The following is a 24,484-nucleotide window of genomic DNA, read 5'->3' as shown; positions in this document are numbered from 1 at the left end:
TGTAAATACGAATAAATTACGCCTTTTACTTCACACGGCAATCAAAGGAACTTTGATGCAACGAGGTAATTTGGTAAACAACGAGGTTAATTTATTTCTTTAAAATATTTGTGAAGAACTTTTTGTTTTAATTTGTGATAAGTATTTATTTTCTGTTTTATTTAATTTATATTTAAATTCTACATTTTTAATTTTTAGTATTTTTAAAAAGCTTTTTCATTGTTAATGTTTCCCTATCCACACCCAATGAAGCAATTACTATGAACAGGGCCTATGAAATATTCTAGTGTAAGAACACTTTTTAAAGAAATATTTTATGTCAACCTTCCAGGATCGAACCCGAAACCTGTTGCATGGTAGGCAAACGTTCTGATCGTTATAGCACGACGCAGACATATCAACAGTGTGCAAAGTGATCAGTGAAACCAGGCAAGAACAGTAGTAAAATTTTGAACTGTATACTGTTTTAAATCTAATATAAATAAAGTTCTCAACGCTGTTAATTTTAGTTTTGAATTCTTCAGACTTTGCGAGCAGAACCTAACACTGGCTACATATTTCAATTAAAAATAATAATATATAATATTAAGGATTAGTAAAATCGAATTCATAGTCTTCAAAAGATTTTAAAGTCAAATGTCTAAAAACTAAATACTTACACCGTGGCCGGAGCACTCCAAGTTGTTAAGGTTACTTGGGCACTTGGTTTGGTCTACGTAGGGGTAGATGCTGGTGCAGGTTTGATTGACACAAACAAGGTTATCTCCACACGGAGTTCCGTCTCTCACGAGACCGTGGTCAGGGATCTCTACATGGCCAGCTGCTCCACTCGTTGATCTGGCGAAAACATAATATGATTAAGGGCTTTGTTTGAGAGAGAATTTGAAAAGCGATGCCAACCTACCAAAACTTTACATCTCGTGAACTAATATAAAAAAAAACAAAGTTCGCCATCCAGCAGTATGTTTTTAAGGATAACAATACTATATTAAGGCCCGTTAGTATGTGTTGCAATCAAAACCATTATCCAAAATAAAGATAAGATCAATAATGTTTCAAGTTAAATAATTGTTGCGTTTTTGTCAAAATGTACAAAAGAGTTCTCACGAAAAAGTAAAATAAAACAACTCATTTCGACAAAAACGTGACAATTATTTATCTTTAAACTTTTTTTTATTGAATATTTGTTTATGCAACTGGCCCCTAAGAGTATTAAAATATTTCGATTATAAATTACTCTTTATTGGTACGTTTGTTGTAGTATTTTCTGGATTTTGTAAAACGCATTAACACGCGGAAGCCCCAGGCTGAGAGAGGGGAATGAAGTGAAAAAGGATGCAGTACAACTTCACCAGGTGGCGAATTGGAAGACGACGGCTGAGGACAGACAGAGTTGGAAGCGACTGTTGAAGGAGGCGAAAGCTCGATATGGGCTGTAGCGCCATCAGAGAGATAGTATAATAAGAGAGATATCTCGCACAATTTAACACACTGCCTAAAATTAATAGAGAGACCATTCCACTTTTGATTCCGCATATCCTTTAACAAACTTATCTCTAATGACAGTATTTTTCTTTCCCAAAAGCATTCCAAAATCTGTTGAATTTGTCTTGCATTTAAATGGTTGAGACAAAATAATACCCCTTATATAATAAAAATATATTTTATTTATATTTAATCTTCTGATTCGGGTTGAACAGTCAGATATTTCTTACAAATCAATTACTCCATAAAACGTATTGGCAAACAACAATAATTCATCATACTTACTTGCACTCAAACTCGACGCCCTTCATCGATATAATGGTTCTGGTGAAATAGTCGTCCATTCCGGAGATAACAGGGTACTGGTTTCCTAACTGGCATTGTAGCGATCCACAACGAACATTCCTACAACAGAATTGCATACTTTATCCTGATACATTGTTTCTCTGACAGCGTTACAAATTGTGTCGTTCAATACTATGTTGACACGAGCACTTTCAGGATAATAAGATCGTTTATATTAATACTGTCAAGTCAAGTAAGATGAGAAAACGGTCAATTTTATGAGTTTAATACCATAATATATATGACAGTTACAAGTTTTTGTAAATAATTCAATTATGCTAATCAAAAAACAAACACAAATCTTTTCCTTTATTAAAGTCTGTTCATTATTACAAGAATTTCTAAATAAGCAAACCAGCCGCGTGATATCCGACGGAGAATATATTTCAGACATATCATCTTTATCTAAACGGCACGGTAAAATTAAAGTGGATCGACATTTATTAGATTCGTTCGAACCTATTTTTTTTTTTTTTTAAATATTTTTTTGTTTATGAAGAAAAACAAAAGCAATACAGAAAAAATGTATACAACATTATAAGAAAAACAATGGTTGATGATATTTATATTTTCCGTTTTTTTAAAATCAATTGGTAATGATTTTAATAAAAACGCTTCTGTTAATATGTATAATTTTTTTAATTAAAAATGTATTAGCGTTCTTACATTTTACCGAAATTTATCAATTTTGGTGACCCTATTTAAAGAAATGTAAATAACTCAGTATTAGAAAATAGAAATCGCGTAGGAGTAGAGCGAGGTTCGAACCTTGGATCTCTGATCCGTGAGTCCGCAACACTAGCCACAGAATCACAACCCGATTCAAATAATAAAGTGAGACTTGACAAAACAGATTAAAATGATAATTTTATCAGAATCACGAGTACTCTCAGGTAAAAATCCTGCAAAAGGAAATCGACTGAAGATTAGTCGGTCTCGTGGTGTACTGGTTTTTGCGTTTGCCGGGAATTAAACAAATTATTAGTATTAAAACAATAAATATCGACCCACCGAATTGTATTTTATTTTTATTATATATTTTTTTTTTATTACTGTTAATTTTTCTCCATTTTGACAGTTGTTTAATTTCTTATTTATTGTGTAATTTTGTTTTGCATTCTTTTTACTATTTTTGGAAACTTGCCAAACACAAGAGCCAGACTCTTTTTGGGCAAGTTCAACCTCAAGTGTTTCGTTTTTTTAATGTATGTATTGTTTTTTTAAGCTAATAAAAGTTTTTATAAAAAAAATATTAAAAAATGTCGTGTAAGTTTGCTCTATTTAATCTATTACGTATTATAATTTACCTATCAATAAAACTACTATATTACGGATGTTGCGATAATGAATATAGATTTTAATGACTATTCACTCATGGGAACGATGATGAACACTGCATTACTCAGACAACCTGTTACCATAATTAGCCCTGCTAATCATAATACTCAGGCTTACATCATTTTCCGTAGCAACTAAAAATATTTGTCGACTGTATGATCTGGACTTTCATATCCCCTTTTCAATAAAATCATGTTTGATGAAGACTCCCATATTCCTTTTTCAAAAGTACTCGTTTATGATCCAGACAACTGTGAGGGTCATATTACATTGATCAATGACACACACAGGTGCTTAATGATTTCACCTAAAATATAGAGCAACGATTGTAAAAAGCAAGTCAGCATTTTATATTGAATACAATATAACCTATTCTGCATGAGCAACATTATTGCACATTTGAGGTCCGTCCATATAAAAGCGACGTCCTGGAGTACATTAACTTAATTACAACCGTGGAGACATGAAGAACAAAGGAACGCGGCCTATTAAGAAAACACAGGGTGTGGTAACGTAACCAGCCCAAAGAGTCAGCCCAACCAAGTCAGCTCAACCCGGTCGTGAAACAAGTCCATTCCAGCATGTAGTCGAAGTGCAGTCAGTTCAAGACATCATCGCCGTTACGGTCGCGCGAAATAAATCAATGAATAATTTATTCGCCATGTAATCAGAGATTTAGGAGTTGTTTTGGACTATAAACTGACATACAACGAGCATATAGATAATACAGTAAATAAATCATTGAAATTACTTGGCTTCATTAACAGAATATCCTCTGATTTTACTAATGTCCGTACAATCGAAACTCTTTATTGCTCAACTGTTCGCCCTCTTCTAGAATATGCCTCCGTGATCTGGTCTCCATTCTATGTCAATCGCATAAATCACATTGAATTATTCCAACATCGCTTGCTTCGAAAAATAGCGTGGATGCTTGGACTAGAGAGAGGTAATTATTCTTATGCTGAAATGGAGTCAATGTTAAATATTTCTAGTCTACAAAAACGTAGAACTAATATTGACTCTTAGTATGCCGAACATACATATGTTTGGCATACTAAATGGTATAATCAATGTTCTATCATTACTAGAACAAGTAAAATTAAATATTCCGACTCGTAGATTGAGAAACAATGAAGTACTGTTCATCGATCAGAATAGAACAAACTATGGCCTTAATTCTCCAATGACCCGTATTTGTCGTATTGTTAACTCAAGAGAAGATCTGGACTTTTTTGTCCAAGTTTAAAACGATTTAAACGAGCACTAAATAAATAGCCCAGATCTTGTCTTGATGTCCCTATGTTTGTCAATGCTTCTTTTCTTTTTTTTTATGTTTTAAACTATTCTTTTATTGTAATATTCAAACTCTATAAATTGTATATATGGACAATGTCCGTTAATAAATAAATGTAATAAATTTGCATCAAACATCAAGCTCGTATCTTCTACCGATCTCCAACTAGGGTATAAGCTCCAACCCCAACAGCATTCAAACTACTTCGCTACTATATTCCCTTTTCGAAAATGCTCGTGTATGATCTAGACGTCCACATTCCTTTTTTAAAATTACTAAAGTATGATCTAGAATCAATACTGTCATAATCCATTTTCATTTTTTTTTTTGTAAACGTGGTTTGGACTTACTCCGACTCGCACTTGATGTAGTGTTGCGCCGCGTCCATCCCGCAGTGGCCGTTGATGGAGCCCTTGGAGTTGAACTGGTCGAAGCACTGCTTGTCCCCGGCGATGCCCCCCTCGCCCCATATCTGCTCGCACTGCAGCGCCAGGGTGGGGCACACGCCGCCGAAGCAGTAGCCCGTGTTCATCCCGCACGGTTGGCCGTTCTTCTTGTGTACGTCGGGGGGACAGGCGCCGGACTCGCCCGTGCAGCGCTCTGACAGGTCGCACTCGTTGCCCGCCTCGCGACAAACGACGCCGCGGGAACGCAACTGATAAACAGATATCCGATTCAAAACAATTTTAATTATGCTACTGTAAACTCAAGATACCAAATAGTGTGTAAAATAAATTGTAACAATGACTTGATTTGTTACAATCATTGACAATGACTTGACAATGATTGTAACAAATGTTCAGTGTTTTAAAAAAAAAAGAAAACATTTGTTAGTAAATTAAACCAAATTTTTAACTTTTATATATCATATTATCAGCGCTATGAATTTTTAAAGTTTTGTATTTTTGAAATAACTCCGCGTGTGTTACGTCAGACGATTTTCTCTATCAGTGCTTCCGATTGCTTCGTTTACGGAAAGCAAACCAAGTAATCCTTCACAGCTCTCATAACATTGGTTGGTTCATATGAACCAGTCACGTCGTTCAAAGTAGTGCGTTTTTATTAAAGTATATTTATTTTTTGTACATTTTCAAGAAACTTTGCCGTACAATTTACCGCTTAATTTTTTTCTGCGCGCAAGAAAAAAAATGTATCCAAATTCCTCTTAGGGCTGAAGTTCCTCATTGTAATTGTTCCTCATAAAGATAAACATGTTTTTTCATACTTAATATTTCCATGAGTGTAACCATTGCATAGTGTAGAAAATGATTTTTCCACCCGTTTTTAGGGTGAGAAATATGATTTTTAATAATAAAAAAATATATTTAAAAAATCATGTAATGCAGGGTTAACTTAAGAATGAGAGGGTTGAGTGGTTTTTAAAAAAAATATTAATAGACTATTAAATAAGGCCAATATTTTTGATTTTTAATGTACGTATTGTATTATCAGCGTTTTTCATTTATTCAAGATTTGAATTTCTGAAATGAATCCAAGTGTGACGTCTCAAGTTTTCTTCCGCTTCTTCTCGGTTAGGTCTGCCGATTGGACCGTTGACGGTAAGTAAACCGGAACCCTTCCACAACTTACTTATCATTGGTTGATTTATATGTATTAGTGTCTTCGTTCTAAGCAGTTCGTTTTTACCAAAATATTTTGAATATATTTTTTTCGTACATTTTCAAGAAACTTTGCGGTACAATTTACTTCTCCAATTTTCACCGCGCGTAATAAAACATTATGCACAATATCCCGCAGGACTGAAATTTTTCATTATAATATTTGTTTCATTGTTTTAACTTTTTACATATTCCGAAACTAGCATATAATCTAAGGGATGAACCCTATATCGGCACATCAAATCCACTTTTAAAAATGTAATCGGGAGTACGTGGAAACATCCTATTTTTAATCATTAATTTTTATAACAAATATTTTAAAAGATAAAACGAAAAAAATTCCCTTTGTTTTTACTCACCTGGCAGTTCTCACAACACGCTCCTGTGGCACACTGCGCTTCTTTTGTCAGCTTACAGGTGATGGGGTCACAGCAAGGGTCCTTCTCCTGACAGTCGTCCAGCGTCCCGCAATCGCAGTCTTCGCCTTCTTCAACAACCCCGTTACCACACGACCGTCTCACCTCCAACTGGGGATCAAATCAGTTAATTGATTAATAAATTATTGTTTAAACTCTGTTGAAATGCGCAACTCGGCGATCGGACCCCACATTACAAAACAAGCTCAATCGTCGCTTCATCATCCTACGAAATGAGGGCATACATTTTATTAATATACTAACACAATTGCTTTACGGGGTTGAAACATGGACTCTCAAGGTGAACTCCATGAACCGATTAGAGGCTTTTGAAATGTGGCTTCACCAGAGAATGCTGAGAATTCCGTAGACAGATTTAGTGATTAACGTGGAGGTGTTGAGACGAGCCAGTGCCGAAAAAGAACTACTGTCCTCAATAAAACAGAAAACTCGCATATCTGGGCCGTATCATGCGCGGAAGCAAATATGCGCTTCTACAGCTGATTATGATGGGAAAGATCGAGGGAAAGCGTGGAGTTAGAAGGCGACAGATGTCCTGGCTGAGAAACATCCGCGACTGGACGGGAGTGCGTGGGGTTGAGGCCTGATATGGCACAGAAAGAAGGAGTCCTGGCCCCGACCCTGATGTATGGGAGCGAAGTATGGACTTGGAAAAACAGGGATGAAAGTAGGCTGAATGCTGTCGAAATGCGGTCTTTCAGACAAATGAGTGGTAATATTATTTATTTATATATTTCACAGTTTTAAAATGTACAGAATTTCTTTATTTCATGTCTCGATTAGCTAGGATATTCCTGTATTTAGGAAAGACCTTCTTTTTTACATGTGTTTCTTTTATTTCATTAAATGATACTTAATAAATTCAAAGAATAATAATATCATTAAAAAAATCAATGAAAATAAGAAAACATGCAGGTATAATAATAAAAATTGAATCGTAAATATAAATTAGAAAATAAACCATTAATGGTTAAAAAATGAGACATAATTATTATAAATTAGAAAACGTACCGATAATAATAAAAATTGAAGCAAAAATACGAATTATAAAATAAAACATTAGTTGTTAAGAAATAAATCATAAATATAAATTAGAAACCATACCGATAATAATAAAAATTGAAGCATAAATACGAATTATAAAATAAAGCATTAGTAATTAAGAAATTAAATATAAATATAAATTAGAAAACATACAGACAATAATAAAAATTGAAGCATAAATATAAATTTGAAAATGTACCAATATTAATAAAAAATTGAAGAACAAATATAAATTAGAGAATATACCATTTATAATTTAAAAAATTAAACATACATGTAAATACTAGTAACTATGTACGATAGAAGCAAAAATGTTGAGATTTGTACATTATGTAAGGCTGAGACAAGCATTATCGACAAAATCAAGTAAGGAGCTCTGCGCTGGTTTGGACATGTAGAGCGAATGGACGGCGAAAGAACGGCTAAGAATATTTACAATGCGAATGTTGATGGATGCAAAAATAGAGGAAGACCGAGAAAGACATGCCATGACCAAATTCAACAAATACTTGAAGATGGACATGTCAAAAGTCGGAATAATCGGCGCGCGTGCATGAGAAGATGAATGAATGTAGAAGAAGCGAGATCTGTATGCAAAGATGGAGTGATGTGGCGTTCTATCCTCTTTGCCTACCGTTACGGGGAAACGGTGTGATGGTTTGGTGTTGTTGTTGTTGCTAACGGACGTACAGTAATTAGATAAGGGTTGGTTAGTAATTTTTTGTTATAATTTAAAGTCACAATGCATTCTCAAAATTGATCTAATGTGACTTTATTTTAAATACTAACATTGAAATATTAGCATAAAATTGTTCTTTTTCTTTATCGTTTCTCTATAACCTGAAAACAATTAAACATATTTTTAATGCAAAATTAAAGTACAGGTAAACGTCGGCGTCGTTTCGCGCTGGTTCGATTTAAGCCGATTTACAATTACGCCGCGCCGGTCGGTGCCGGCGAGGGATTCCCCGGTCCGGCCGACACCAGACGACAGTGTAGGCGCCGCGATTCTAATAGCAGACACACTTTTACGCGTTGTTTTATTATATAACCGTGTACGCGAGCAGCCTATTGTGTATGTGAAACTGTTTCCGAGTTAGTTTTCGTTTTGTTTTTAAGAAAATAAAAAGTGTATTATTGAAATATTTGTAGCTTACGCAATGATTCTACAAAAAAGAAATAACAATCAAAGCAAATGAAATTGGACGCTTTTTCCAAAAATGCGTTTGAATTTAGTTTAATACCGGCGAGCTGGTGAGTTAGTATTTATTATAAAAAATGCAATATTTATATCAAGAGATTATTATTTATTTTGTGAACGAATTTAAACTGTATTTATTAAATACGTTTGTAATTTATTTTGAATATATTTGGGATATATATTAAATAAACATGTTAGATTGTCCTTAGAATTTCAACACGGAACCTAATCTTATAATATCTTCCATTATATTTGTGTTCATTTTACGTCGGTGTCTCTCGGAACGGAACCCCGGCGCAAAACAACGTGTACTCCATCTGGTAAATATCGTTCTGAGTCTTTATAAAAATGATATGTTTCCGAGTAACGACCAACCAATAAGCGCTGCTTTAAAAAATAAAATAAAAACAGGACGAATCTCTCGTTAATTTGAATAAAGTTTTTACGATGTTATTCCTTATGCCTGGATGTACTCGTATATGGAATAGTAACAGGTGAATAGCCAAAACTTCGGCTCAGCTGAAACCTGCGCTCAGATTGTGCCGGATTACGTTCGGCTGTGCTCGGATGCATCTTATGGCTCGTGACTCGGCCGCGTGACCTTTAGAATTTTTATTTTTGTAATTCCATTATAGTGGATAAGTTGAATTTCCTATAAAAAACTTTAACATAGCGTACATTGCAGAATTGCTGCAGATAAATTTAGTGTATAACTTTAATTTAATTTTAAAGATTACTTGCTATACTTGTTATTCCTTCTTTATTTTTTCTTTTTTCTTTGCTGCATTGGCATGTTTTTATACTTTTAAACTACTTTTAATTACTTATATTAAATATGTAAATAAAATCAATATGTTGCCATAAATTATTATTTATAAATCAATATAAATTGACTTAAATTTATTGTCTTATATTTCACTTAAAGATTCTTCTCATCGTTTCTTTGAATCCCTTAAAATAAATATGTGTATATTTATGTTCTTCCTTGTTTTTTTTAAATGTTATTACTTTTTTATTTTATTTTTACATCTGAGCATGTTTTTCATTCTTTATTTCAATTCTTAATTTTCAATTACTCTTACAAATTTTCTTCATTTTTAATATTATTTCCATTTGTAAATACTCACTACAAACTACAAACTTTAAAATATATTTTTTTCACTTAAATTTTAATTTTTAAACAACTTTCATTTATGTTTTTCTTTTTCCTTCTCTTTTTTATACTTTCATAATTAACCTTACATATAATTGCTTTATAATATGGAAACTTCACTGGTCCATTAGAATTAAGTCTAATTGTGTAAAAGATTGGACTTTGTAACTGTACTGTATGTTTCCTAAATAAAAGAAAATAAAAAAAAATAACAACGAACCAAAAAGCGCAAAAAATAAACAAGTTTACTTATTATTTTTTTGCCTTTTATTTCATTTTGGTATCTCTTATGGTGGAAAAGGTTCAGAAGGAATTTCTTCGGTTTCTCTACACGAGGTAGTGCGGATATTATCCATGGCTTGATCCCACTGATTCCCTCCAGGGAATGCTTGGTTACAGCAGTTCGAAGACAAGAAGGAATGTGTATTTTACTACGTACTACTTTCGATTGTTGCGCGGTATTATTTACAACCCTGAACTTATGCGAAGCATTAGCTTTTATGTTCCTGATAATTACCTTAGACAGCGTCAGCATAGACTGTTTCACATTCCAATACACAGAACCAACCTGCCAATGGTTATGCCTGTTGGAAGGGTTATCTCTATGTTGAACAATATTACTTTGGACATTGTCATTTTTCACGTCTCTGAGGGAGTTTTTCGTTACAAGATTCTCTTACTTTTTTAACATATTATTCTCTGGATATCATGTATACTTATATATTTTTTTTATGTTTACCTAATTTTACCTAATTATTTCTATATGTATGAATTAAGATATTCCATTTTGTAATGTATAAATATATATATGAATAAATAAAATTGAAATTGAAATTGTGTATTTTATTTAACACTTAGTTTAATGAACTCGTAAGTTTTAACAATTAAAATAATTGTGGGCATTTTGAAGTGATTTTCAACAAATTTAAATATGTTTCGGTTTCGGCAGAAAATTTTGTTTCGGTGGGTCATAAATATGTAATATGCATTAAAAAGTACTCGCATTTGTAACATACGAATTGGTATTATGATTGATGTAGTCTAATATGTTTTTTCTATCTCTGTTAAGTATCGAAAGATTTTGGAGGAAAGTGTGTAATCAAAGTAACCAAATAAAGATTCTTCTTTCTGGCTAAAAATATCACGTGTCTTAGTTTGTCTCAGAGCGCAATTTTTCTAATCCAAAATCGAGGGTAATTAAGTTTGTTTAAGAAAGGGAAAAGGAAAAGAAGTAATTACACACGGATAATCGTTTTGTGTTTAAGTTTCAATGTTTTCCGGAAAGTCGGGTTGGACCACGAATGAAAGCTATATTATTTTTTCTCCGCCATTTTGGAATCTCCCGCGCTCAAGGCGGGTAATCCATTTCGTAAAATCCCAAGCGATCCGAGAACTAACTTAGTTACCTTTTAGCTCAGGGCGGGGTGGAGGATCTGAGGAGACATTTTAAAAAATGAGAAAATATGAACCAATATCAGGTAGGGCCGTGAGGTAGAAAAACACGTGGAATATGATACGTTATTTAGTTACCAGAGCGGATATTCTGGCGGTTTTAAACTCAATTTCGGATATTTTATTATTTTACCGCTCTGTGGATTGCGAGAATTTTCATCCATACCGATGTAATCTCGTAAAAATACTTTTTAATGAAGATCTCAGACGAATAAAAAATGAGGAGCTGATCAAAAATCGGGATGAGTCTTGTGTGTATTATTTACTTAATATTGATGCAAAATATGGGAAATGTAAAAGTAAAAACAAAAATATGCAAATAGATGCAGAAAATGTTTATGCCATGAAGGTCGACAATACTGACATGTGAGGAACATTTAGTATAAAGGATCCTCAATGAGCTGAAGAGATGAGGAAACACCTATACACATTGTAGGTGAATGTGATGTTTTACATCATAAAAGAAGTCGCATCCTCGGGGGACCACTAGTTTATCCTGAGGAAGTATAACAGCTCACCCTTTACTTAACAGTCCGATACTTAACGGATCTGGGCTTGGAGGGGGAGATTTAGAAAAATGAGAACTCTCACAGTAGCCCGGCTCTTTAAAGACCTGGGCTTGGAGGGCGAGAACTATTCACGAGGACCCATCACAATAGATCTTCAGAGGTCGCAGTGACGTCAGGAGATTGTATAGCACTGACTTCCCAGCTAATAGGAAAAAAGTGGAAGGAAACGTAACAATCCAGTTGAAAAAAATACAAATTTAAATTTAATTTGGGATATTGTGAAACACGAAAACCTCGGATGAAACGTTTGGCAATCCGATATAATAATACATTGATCTTTTGAAAGTCGTAAAAACAAATTTGAATTATTTTGAAGAAACTAACCTCGTTTGGTTTATTGAGCAAGCAGATTCCGTGTCGTATTCTCAAGGCATCAATGTAATCAGATTTGCTGCACTCGCTGAACTTGTAAGGCTGGACGTTCTCCAGCCCGACGATGGTCTGCGCCATGATGCAGCCATGCCAGTCTCTGCAATAGCACTCCTCTCTCCCGTCGTCATGACCCATGCCGATGTTATGGCCGATCATGTGAGCCATGGTACCCGCCAAAAGGTGGGGTTCGTAGGTGTTGATGTCTACGCTGATGCCAACGGATTTGGCTGTGCAGACGGTTTCGGGAACCGCCATGCCGGATTCCCCGCCTTGAAATGTCTCACCTCTGGAAAAAAAGATTCAAGCTTCATTCGATCTAGTAAAATCTTCAATACCTGTATATTTGAGAGAATTTTTCAAAAGTCTAAAGGATTCTCCTGTATATGGTTATTGATAACCCAGTTTTCAAACACTAGCATTTTGTTTAAAGCTTTGTTGTTGTCACAAGTTGTTCTTTGACAATGTGAACATCTGTTGGGGATATTTCATATTTCGTTAGTAACCTGCATCACGACTACTAGTAAAAATAAAATAAAGCCCTCCCTAAAATAAACTATAAATATACGCATATCCGTGGTGGGAGGACTTCTGAAGATTTACACAAGTATTTTGATAAAATTTTGGTAATTTTACTGAAAGTATAAACGGTATTCTAATTTCTTGGAATATTGTTTAAACATTTTAGTTTGTAAGTGAAAGTTTTTGATGGAAGTTCATTGTTATTTATTATTAATAAAAGATGAATGATACTTTAATCCACAAATTTGGAATATCCAGTGACCGGTTTTATCGCTTTCGCGATATCTTCAAATATGATACTTAAACTTATTAAAATAGCATTATATCAACTCATTAGCTAACCCGAAAAAAATTTGATAATGATCCTTAAGATAAAAATAACTTTATTTGATTTACTTTCATATGATCCTTACCTCTGTTTTGTATAAATACATTGAACTCCTTAATAAAGATACCGGTCTCGAAGATGTCGCAAAAGCGATGAAACCGGTCACTGGATATTCCAAATTTGTGGATTAAAGTATCACTCGTCTTCTATTTATAAAATATTGTTTAAATAATTTTCTTTATTTATCTACATACATAAAAATGATATTAAGTGATAAACAAGGTAAACCCGATTAAAACGATATTATTTTTGTTCTATTTGAGTTTATTTCACACAAACATACGCATATATGTTCCTTTTGTATGATTTTTTATCACACCATTTGAAGTAACATTGTTAAATACCAAGTTAACACCGCAAATTAGTGAAATAAAATAAATTGTTCCCAACGGCAAGAAAAAATATATTTCGTATTTGCTTATTTGAAAATATTCATAAACAAGTTAGTTATTACAGGTTAGTAAAAACTGAATAAAATTATACTTACGTTAGTAATTGCGTGGTATCTTTGTCGACTTTGAACAATTTTCTCGAGGTATAATCATTAAAGTTAAGTAAAGCTCTGCTTATGTCCTGGCCCTTGTCAATCTGAGCCTGATTTGATCCCTGCCAAGTTTCAATGTATACTAAGGATACCCTCGTGTTGAGAGTTCTGAAGTACTGTAAGGAAGAAGGAAACAAAATTAACTAATAATAAAAATATTTTTTACAAAAACATGCAAAGTTCATATGCCCACACACTCTCTTTTTGATATTTAACGTGCGATTGAAATATATTATAAAAATTAAGGGTCTGGCAGAATGATCTACCCGTTTTAAAATTGTTGACCATGGATAAAGCTTAGGTATCGTTTTGACTTCCCGAACATTTAAAAAAAATAATTTAAAATAAATATTTGCGTTCTTATAGTTAACGCGAATATTTCATTTTGACGGCCATTTTCAACGAGTTGAAAATAACTCACTAATAGAAAATGGGAATCAAGTTGGGGTGGGGTGGGATTCATACCACGGACCTTCGATCCGTGAGTCCGAGACACTAGCCACGGGACCACAACCCGATTCAATTTGGTATTTTAGTTTCTACCATGGCGTGGAATGCCACCATATTTCGGCACTGAAACCGACATAAGTCCTCCATATGATTTATAAACTCACAATGAAAGGGCAATGAAAGCAGTAGCATTAAATTAAAGAAAATCACCGTTTATGGAATTGAAATTTTTTAACTCGTTATTGATTTAAAAAATCATCGCCTTTTAGTATAAGCGAAGTCGATAGGAAGACCCACGGTGTTTAAAACGGTTTTCTGATATGTGGAGGGAGCGCTTTCATTAGCGAGGATTGGGGAGCATCGTGCATAAAATGGCGTCACTGGCACGCAATGGTTGTTTCGTAGGCATAACGAATTCCGTGCGATTTCTTTGCTTGCGGGCACCTAAAGGCGAAAGCCTTTTAACACAAGCCACAGACAATTGACTAACCAAAGTATTATATTTATCTTTCAATCGTAGCAATACCAGGTGAGATGACTTAAAATTTCAGGGGTGTATAGTAATAACATTATTACATACATATTAGTGGCAAAATGCACAACTGCATAGCATATTAGTGGCAAAGTGCATTAACATACACACAGGTAAGTACATTACCCGGCATTAAATAAAATACATCGGGTTTAAGAAAGAGACTGCCGGCCTAATCGGCTAACCTCGGCTTTGTAGAGCGTCGTATTTGTCATTCATCCATGTTACAAAAACTGGACTCGTGCGACAGAGCCTACGCTCTACAAAGTCGGCAGTCTCTTTATTAAGCCCGATGTGCTTTTTTGTGCTGAAGAGTTAAATTAAATTATATCAACACGAAAACAAAATGGTAAGCCGTGTTCTTTCTTAAAGTAAAATAAAATATAAATTAGGATAATTGTTGCATATTTTAATGACATTTAAAAATATGTAGATCATTTTGCTGGTCCTGCATAAAAAAAAATTGTTTTTCACGCTAAGGCCAGTTTTAAAAAAATCATATTATTACAAATAATCAAACAACCCAGCCTTAGTTAGTTTGCACGGTGCCTACATGTTTATTTACGAATCAATTGGTTTATCAAACAGCTACTTATTCGTGATCTCTTATTCAAAGGGTCTAAAAGTGACTTTCTTCCGGGATCGAGAAAACATCATTTTGAGATGGTTCAAATATTAGTGGAAACGCAATGAACTTCAACCTCGAGAGACTAACGAAAAAATTATGAACAATGTGTCGACTAATTAGGTCATTTATTCCACGCAACCTTAAACATGCTAACAATAGATTTACCGGGGGCGATTTTTTTCACACAAAAAATTAAGTCACAAGACGTGGTAATATTATGGAAATTATATGTAATAAGGTTATTTATAAAAAAATCATTTTTGTCGGTAATTTTTGTCGGTAATCTATAATTAAACATGTTTTGATAAAAAAAAAGTTAAATTATTTTATTTTTGATACAGAAAATTAAATTGTACTTTGTAGATACGAGTACAATTAAATATTATTTCAAACTTCGTGTTAGAACGCAGACCCTGGTACAACTAAACAAACTTAGTAACTATGGGTAATATAGGGTGAGTATTATTTACGGGGGTCCGTCACAATACACTTTTACAGGTCATAGTGACGTCAGAAGCTTGCATAGCACTGACCCCCACCTCTAAGAAAAACTATGGGTACGTTTTCGTTTCACTACTTTTTCAAACATTTTATCCTATATGGCGCGTCTATATATTAATATATGAATGATATACTTTATTTATTTATTTATTTAGCATTTCACAGTTTTTAAATGTACATAGTTTATTTGTTTCAGGTCCCGACTAGCTAGGAAATTCCTGTGTTTAGGAAGGACCTTATTTTATTCTTGTGTTTTTTATTTTATTTTTAATTTCATTAAATGATGCTTAATAAATTCAAAGAATAATAATAACATTATTAAAAATCAATATAAATTTAAATTAGAAAACATGCAAGTAATAATAATAAAAATTGAATCATAAAAATAGATTAGAAAATATGCAATTAATAGTAAATAAATGAGACACAATTATTATAAATTATAAAACATACCGATAATAATAAAAATTGAACCACAAATACACATTATAATATTTAAAATGAGTAATTAAGAAATTAAACAAAAATATAAATTGGAAAACATACCGATAATAATAAAAATTGAAGAACAAAAATAAATTACAGAATATACCATTTATATTTTTTTTTAAAAAATAAGATACGGTTAAAATACTAGTTTTAAAAAGAAAAAAAAAAACATATGTAAATGAATAAACATAAAAAGTAAAAATGAAATATACATAAAAACAATAAGAGATTTTTTTCAATTAAAAGCAACACAATTTTTAGTCATGAAAATAATTACAGGATATAAAAAGGTCTACCCCTAATCCACTTGCTCACCTTCTTCTTATAATCATTGTAACTGACAGATGTCTTTATGTCAGGGTCCAACATGTTAAAAAACCTAGGGCCCAATACTGCAAAATGCCTCTGAAAAAAGGCAGTTCTACTTAGAGGTACCCCAAAGTTTATGCTCATTGCATATCTTGTTTTAATATTTTGTTGTGTTCTATTTTTTATTGAAGACCAGAAATTTGTAAGGACTTCTCTAACATAAAGTTGTCTGACAGTTAGTAAATTTGTTGTTTCAAATAGAGTATGAGAGGGGTAAGTAGATGGCAGTTTTAGCATTATTTTCAATATTGTTTTTTGGAGAATGACCAATGGATTTAGTATGACCTCCGAACAACCACCCCATCCAATTATTCCATATGACGCAACCGACTGGAACAGTGCAAAATATACCGATTTAACTGCTCCGTAGTCTAAAACACCTCTCAATGAGTAGAACACATGTATCAGTTTTCGGAGTTTTTTGACAGTCATAGAAATGTGAGATTCCCATTTAAGATGGCTGTCAATCATAATTCCCAAATATTTAATTTCATTAACTCTTTTCAAGGGAGAGCAGGTACACGGCACTTTATCTTGTCCAGGAATTTGGTTTAAACCACAAGTATGAAGCATAACATTGAAAGATGTGACTGGTTGGGTAGCTCCACTGAGGCTAAATGTTATGTAGTTTGTTTTATCAATATTGAGGGAAAGTAAATTTATGTCTAACCACTTTCTCACCATTTCCATTCCTTCTGTGGCCTTACAAAAAACATCGTTCCATGAGCATCCATCGAAAACGATTACGGTATCATCTGCGAAAGAAATAATGGCTTTGCCAAGTTCCATGTTACAGAGATTATTAATGTATACAAGAAATAGTATTGGACCCAGTACACTACCTTGGGGCACACCGTTTATGACTGGTTGACTTTTGCTTCTAGTTTCTTTTCCCGTCTCATCCGTTATTTTTGTAGTTTGAGTTCTCCCTGTCAGATAATTTTCAAACCATTTTAATGCAGTTCCATTGACTCCTATTTCTGATAGTCTTCTACACAGTATCGAGTAGGACACAGTGTCAAAAGCCTTAGCTAGATCAAGGAACACAGCTATAGTTTTACTTTTTCTATCTAAACATTCGGACAGTATCTTTGATAAATTTGCTATCGCATCAGATGTGCTCTTTTTTTGTCTAAAACCGTACTGATTATTTGATAAAATGCTATTGCTCTCTAGGAAGAAATTAAACCTTGTTTTAACTATCAATTCTATGATTTTAGAAACTACACTAAGAAGAGAAATTGGTCGGTAATTGTTAACTGAGCACTTATCTTTGGATTTAAAAATAGGAATAACAATAGAGTTTTTCAGACAATTAGGGAAAATTCCCTCCTTAAAGCTGCAGTTTATAATATGTGTTAGAGGAAAAGCGATTATGTTTTTTAGGTGCTTAACACATTTAGTAGTAATATTGTCAGTACCTGAAGAGCAACAATTCTTTAGCGAGGAAATAACCGCATTAAGCTCAACATGATTAGTGGGTGAAATATTAAATGGAGGGTACGGTATATTAGAGCCGTTTATTCGCGAAGCCAATTCTTGTTCGGAGTTTTTCAGTCTATTTTTGATAATATTAGCTAAATTAGATCCTATGTTAGCGAAAAATTTGTTAAAGTGGTTGGCAATTAGGTCAGGGTTTTTCAGTACGTTATACGGTTTTTCATCTATGTTAATATCGTTTATAGAATTTCTTGTCCCAGATGTATATGAAATTTCTTTTATGATTTGCCATATTCTTTTTCCATCACCTTTAGCATCGAGAATCTTATTTCTATAGTATTCCTCTTTAACATTTTTTATGGTTTTGTTGCATCTATTTCTATATTTCTTATAGTAATAATTTAAAATTCGATCAGTAGGATTATCAATAGAATATCGATGAAGTTTGTCTCTTTTTCTAACACATTTGATAAGTCCTGTTGTTATCCAAGGTTTGATTTTACGTTTCTTTGACGATGTTCTCCGTGTGATGCTTGTAGCATTTGTTATATGTGCATCAAGTATATTAACAAAGTGTTTGCAAGAAATATTTGGGTCGTTGTTTGAATATACTGGAGACCAGGTCTCTTCAGTTATTTTTTGGAATAATAAATTGTAATCAATATTTTTACAATTATATTGTCGCTCAGGTGGAGGTGGTGTCGAGGTTGCTACACTGATAATGTTAGCATAGTGATCGGTTATGCTACATTTGTAAACAACTGCCCTAGTGTGTAGTAAACTTTTTAAGAAAACGTGGTCAATGCAGCTACTAGTTGTTTCCGTTACCCTTGTGGGTACCATAATTGCCGGATAGAATCCATATGTACCAAGAAGGTTCAGGTATTCATTGGCTTGTGGGTGCATATTATTGATTATATTGATGTTTGTATCTCCTAAGATAAAAAAGTTTTTTATGTTCTTGTTAAGTTCCAAATATTCGTTTAAAGATGATAAGAAAGACGTTATGTTTGTGTTGTGAGGAGAACGGTAGATAGCTAGAATAGTCATCATATTATTAATTTCAATTTCAATACAATTGGAATGTGGAAAGCATACTTCCTTACTTGTAAAAGCTAGTTTACTTTTTACAAATATAACGACACCGTCATTTTGTAGTTTATTATTACAAGAATGACATTGGTTGTAGTTTCCAATAGTTTTAGGAATATAATATTCATTTATCCAGCATTCTGACAGTATGATAACATCTATATCACAATTTAGTTCAGTTAAAACAACCATTAGGGCATCAAAATTTTTGTTTATGCTTCTAATATTCATAGAAAATACCTTGATGGAAGAACCATTATTTAAAAATTGTTTAGCAACATTTGATTCTATGGTTTCCATCAGAGGTATAGGGTCAAATTCATCAAACGTACTATGTGGTTCACTCGCGCCCTAGAGAAAACAGTACTACAATGAGTGATACAAAAATAATTGACGGATTTACAGAATTTACAAGATAATTCAACAGAACAGTTTGAATAAGATTATTTTCAGTCGTTAACTCTTTTGAGAAAAGCTTTATATAAAAGATTATAGAGTGAATCGTAGCACTTGCAGCATCCAAAAAAATAATAAACATTGTCATAGTCATTATAGAGATTACTGGGAGTGATACTATGTAGATCATTTTATACGGTAGCAGAGTCATAGAAATTTTACAGCATATACTTAAGATACATACAGTGAGAATTTTACAATTATTTAATAGAAAGTACAGATACAAATATTTAAAAATGTAGATAAGAGTCAGTATATAGTATAAAAGAGCAAAATAAAAATCATTGTAATTATTACATTTATGACAAGAAAGTATAAATGCAATATTTAAATCCTGGTATAAGAGGTAAATTGTGGAGTCATTTAAAATAACCTTAAAATAAACCGTAGTTATAAATATCATGATATACAGATATAAAAAGTGAGCTGACAAAGAAAAATAGAACATGCTATAAAAACAATATAAAAACTTTGGTTTAATAAATAGAAGCACAAAAGTAAAGTTATATGTATATGAAACTAAGATGATATTAAAATAAATCATTTTTAGAATTGTTAAAAAGTAAGGATACAAAAAATATAGGCATTCTTCACAAAAGTAGAGATTCAATGTAAATAATATAAAGAGAAAAGTAAAATCGTTATAAACATAGGTATAAAGGGTGACAAATTTTACAGTATTTAGATTCATTTGGTTAGAGTCAAAAGTGTTCAAGGTTATAGTAGTATATAAATATGTAAAATTCAGTGTAGTCTCATTCACTGCTGTGTAATCTTTTGCCACACAATAACTGGCAATAACTTACATAATATATATGTAGTTATGCCAGCCAAAGTGAAACTGAGATAATACCAGGTTTTTGAACAGAGAGAATAATCAAATCTACACAACAGTTTAAATATTTTTGACTTTGACAAATAAAAAAAAGAATAAATTGTTTTTTTTTATATCACAAACATGAGTCTTATAACGTAGTTACCAGTCTTAATGATTTTTAAAGTATCCTAAGATTTTTCTAGTACTATTGGTGTGTTACTACTATGGGTGGTTGTTAGTTAGAATGTAAGCTTAGATATACAATTGTAAAGCGCCCTTGAGGTGATTTTTTTACAAAACTGGCGCCATATAAATCAACCAAATATTATTATTATTCTACAAATTGAGAAATGCTGCTTTTGTGATCAGTACTATTTTTGATAGCAATTATTACAGTTTTTGTATGAAAGCCGCCTGGTTGTTTGCCGCATCGATAACACCAATATCTATTGTTTTCTTAATTGTGGACTGACTGTTTTCGGCATAACTACGTTCATATTTGGTTTGTCAAATGAATGGTCCGTATTTCTCTTTTCTACACCGGATTTTTTACATATAATTTGATTTCTTAGTCACTCGGAGGGTCGCCATTCTGCGGTTGACATAATTGATCTTGGTCTGCCTGATGTATATTTTCTTTCTTCACCTTTCGGAATGGGGTGCCTCGATCCGTTATCAAGGGACGTGAGTTCTGCATACGAGAGTAAATGTCAACCCTTCCCATCCATTTGAATTTGGGAAAGTCTCGTTCACACTTCAACACTTGGTAATTGACTAAACCAGCTCCAGATACTAAGAAAATATACTGTGTTTTGGATCCGAGATGTTTTAACAGCTTACTTTTACTAAAAAAGGTTCCACCAATATCCTCTTGAGATTAAATACGAACGTGGTGATTTTATAAAGAATTTAAGGCCCATGACACAAACTAGTGGGCCGCCGACCCTGGGTATTTTATGTACCCACTTACACAGTCCAACATCTCTCCTTTTTATTTAAAAATGTCACAATTCAAACCGACGCGCATCTAGCTAGCTCTAAGTATTTCTCCGAACTGACAAATAAATTAATATCAACTCAGGCATTTACAGGGCTTATGAACGGTCATTGGCCGGTTTAAGTGGCCACTTTACACACTGTAAACTGATTAGACAAAACTAGCCAAACTTCTATATTCCCTCCTATAAAATTTTCTTCATCTCTGTTAAAAAATGTTGGTATTGATAACTTTCGAGGGGGTTGAATCCAGTTCATTTTTACGAAAATTTCGACAAACTCAAAATATTTTTGAAAAATTAATTAAATTTTATTTACTTCACTGAAGAAATTCACAAAAATATATATCGTAAGATATTCTGCAAAAATGCACTGATTTTCAAAATTCGTAGATGCTATTCGGAAGAGAAGTTTCATTTTAGTTATATTTATTAAACCTTTAACTAAACTACTTTTTTTCATAAACACCATTGACATGATTGTTTTTATATCATGATTTTTAACTTTTTTTTTGATGCTGCGATTTAGAAATAACTTTTAAAAAAAAGTAAAGTTTTCTTTATTTTTATCAAACTACAGCCAGCTGTCGGTATTGCGACGGAAAAGGTATTTGTGATCAAGTACTTTTTTCTAATTTACAAAAAAAAACGTTTTGGAATTCTGTAGTTAGTTTTCGTACCTTAAATGTCCTTTACAAGGCTAAAATAAACTAATTAACTTACGGCATTTTTCTAAAAACATGATATTGTGGCTCAGTTATTTTTACCAACAAAATGACGATTAAAGTGACGTTAGGCTAGGTACATAAAATAAACAAATTATTTTTGTTTGCTGCAAAATGGTTTAAGATATTTATCGTAAAAATTCCGAACACGTTTTCAGTACTATGGTTATAGTCACATCTGTGAGCAAAATAATATATTAACTGAGTGAATCGATTACAGTAACGATGGTTTTGTCCGTAATCGTTTTCGGTTCAAAATACGTTTTACTCAAAGGGACTCTACGCGTTAAAGTAAATTAAATGTTAAATATGACTATTTATTTGTTACCACCTAAATAAATAAGCAAATTGCTTATTACGAAAATAAATTACTGTTAATAAAAGCCAGGCTTATATAAACATTCGTTAGTAAACGTGATACCATTTTTAACTAATATTTTAATGTAATTAAATATTTTTGCCTTTTATCTTTTAAAAAAACTGTGGTAAATAATTTATTTGCGCCCGGTGATGTAACATTGAGTTACCACAAGCTAAAAGAGTATCCTAAAGTTCAGACATTTGAAAAAAAAAACATGGTGATATACTGTTTAATAATTTCTTTTCAATAATTGATAAAAATAATAATGGATTTTAGCCCTGATATAATCTGGCACGCGTGCATCCCTCATCACTGTCAATAACCGAGTAAATCTTTTTTGAACAAACACCGGCCACAGAACAGTGTCTCTGTCTTCCTTTTTATGGATTCTTCTAGTATCTTCGTGCTCTCTCTTCTACAAATTTATTGCTGTATTGGCGTCAGATTAATTTTTCGCGTAGCAAGGATAAATAAATTAATATCCAGCATACTTAAACAAATTTTACTTTCCAAATCCGGTGAGAAAATATCCATACAAATATTTCAAAAAATCCAACTTCATAATTTAAAAAAATAATCGAGATAAATCAAGTCTTGTATTGTATGTAGACTAGTGTAACATCACAGCCACACAAGAGTTATAAACGTTCGTTGCGTTACGTGTCGTTAAAATAATGGACAAAAGGTTATTACCCGATTTCGGCCGGAAGAGTAACGCTAACTTCAAGATACACACAAATAATGTTTTCTTTACTACACTCCATTTATGTATTGATCAAATAATTTTTAATTAACTTTTGAGACAAACTTTATATTTATGGTACTGACGCTATGAATGGTTTTGTCATTTTTTTCTTCATATTTTTAATACTTTCAAATCTTTGAAAACATACCCAAGATTCGATCCTTTATGTATAAATATAAAATGTAGCATTATCATTTAAAAATATAAAACCAAATGATGTAAAAAAATATTGTCATCATATTCAGATTGGCTAAGAACGAGATCAGTGTTTCGACTTATATTTAGTTACTACAGTCAACCCCTATTTATCGCGTTATATGGAAGCGGTGCTGTAAGACACCCTGAATTGAACGAAATTATTCAGAAAGCAGCCAGTCCACAATTTTGGAAAAATTAGATATTGATGTTATCGGGCGCAGGAAGGTCAATTCTATCTTCTGCTAAAAACAGCCAGACCGCTTTCGTACAAAAAACTGTATTAAGCACCTTCTGAAAATGGCGTCGATCACAAAAAAAGCATTTCTCAATTTGCAGAAAACACCCACATCTCTGGAAAAATTTTATGGTTTTTTAAAAATCATTAAAGCTAGTCAAATACATAATTAGATTCTTGTTTGTAATATAAAAAAAAAAAAACTTATGTATTTATCGTTTTTCATTTGTCAAAGTAAAAAATATTTTAACTGTTCTTTAGATTTGATAATTCACTCATTTCACAAAAGTTCTATCATCTATTATGTCAGTTTCATTTTTATATGGCTGGCTGCTTTCTGCATAACTACGTTCAATTAAGACTAATCAGATTATTCGTACCGCGTTATATAGAAACCGCGCTAAACGAACTCTAGAAGTAATCAAATTGTACAAAAATCAGATCCATTTGTTAAGTATTACATTAAAAAATTTCATTCTTCAAGTCAAAGTTTTGAAGGAAATTTTTATTAAAAAAAAATTGTACACAAACATGATATTTGCCATGAATATTTGTAATTTTACGTATCTGAGTGTAGGTTCATTCAATATGATACTTAGTTCATATAATTAAATTATAAACTAAAAAAAAAGTTTCTAATAAAAAAGCTTTTCATTCATCGCCACTGTCACATATTAATGGCCTAATC

General features: G+C 32.6%; 1 protein-coding gene across 1 annotated transcript in view; it reads right to left on the bottom strand.

Moving 5' to 3' along the window:
- The window catches only part of mmd (disintegrin and metalloproteinase domain-containing protein mind-meld), a 673,422-nt gene that overhangs the window by 17,363 nt on the left and 631,575 nt on the right, over positions 1-24,484 (bottom strand). The window contains exons 11-16 of the mRNA XM_088243654.1: positions 13,707-13,879; positions 12,265-12,598; positions 6,444-6,611; positions 4,816-5,120; positions 1,771-1,890; positions 660-837 (exon numbers count right to left, since the gene is read on the bottom strand). Coding sequence (XP_088099780.1) covers positions 660-837; positions 1,771-1,890; positions 4,816-5,120; positions 6,444-6,611; positions 12,265-12,598; positions 13,707-13,879 — 1,278 coding nt within the window. The remainder of the gene's footprint in view (positions 1-659; positions 838-1,770; positions 1,891-4,815; positions 5,121-6,443; positions 6,612-12,264; positions 12,599-13,706; positions 13,880-24,484) is intronic.

Source organism: Micrasema longulum, unplaced genomic scaffold (assembly GCF_059751315.1).
Source record: "Micrasema longulum isolate JH-2025_06_02 unplaced genomic scaffold, ASM5975131v1 h1tg000222l, whole genome shotgun sequence".
Lineage (NCBI taxonomy): Eukaryota > Metazoa > Arthropoda > Insecta > Trichoptera > Brachycentridae > Micrasema > Micrasema longulum.
The sequence above is the reverse complement of the archived record's forward strand: the minus strand, read 5'-3'. Positions and strand labels throughout refer to the sequence as shown.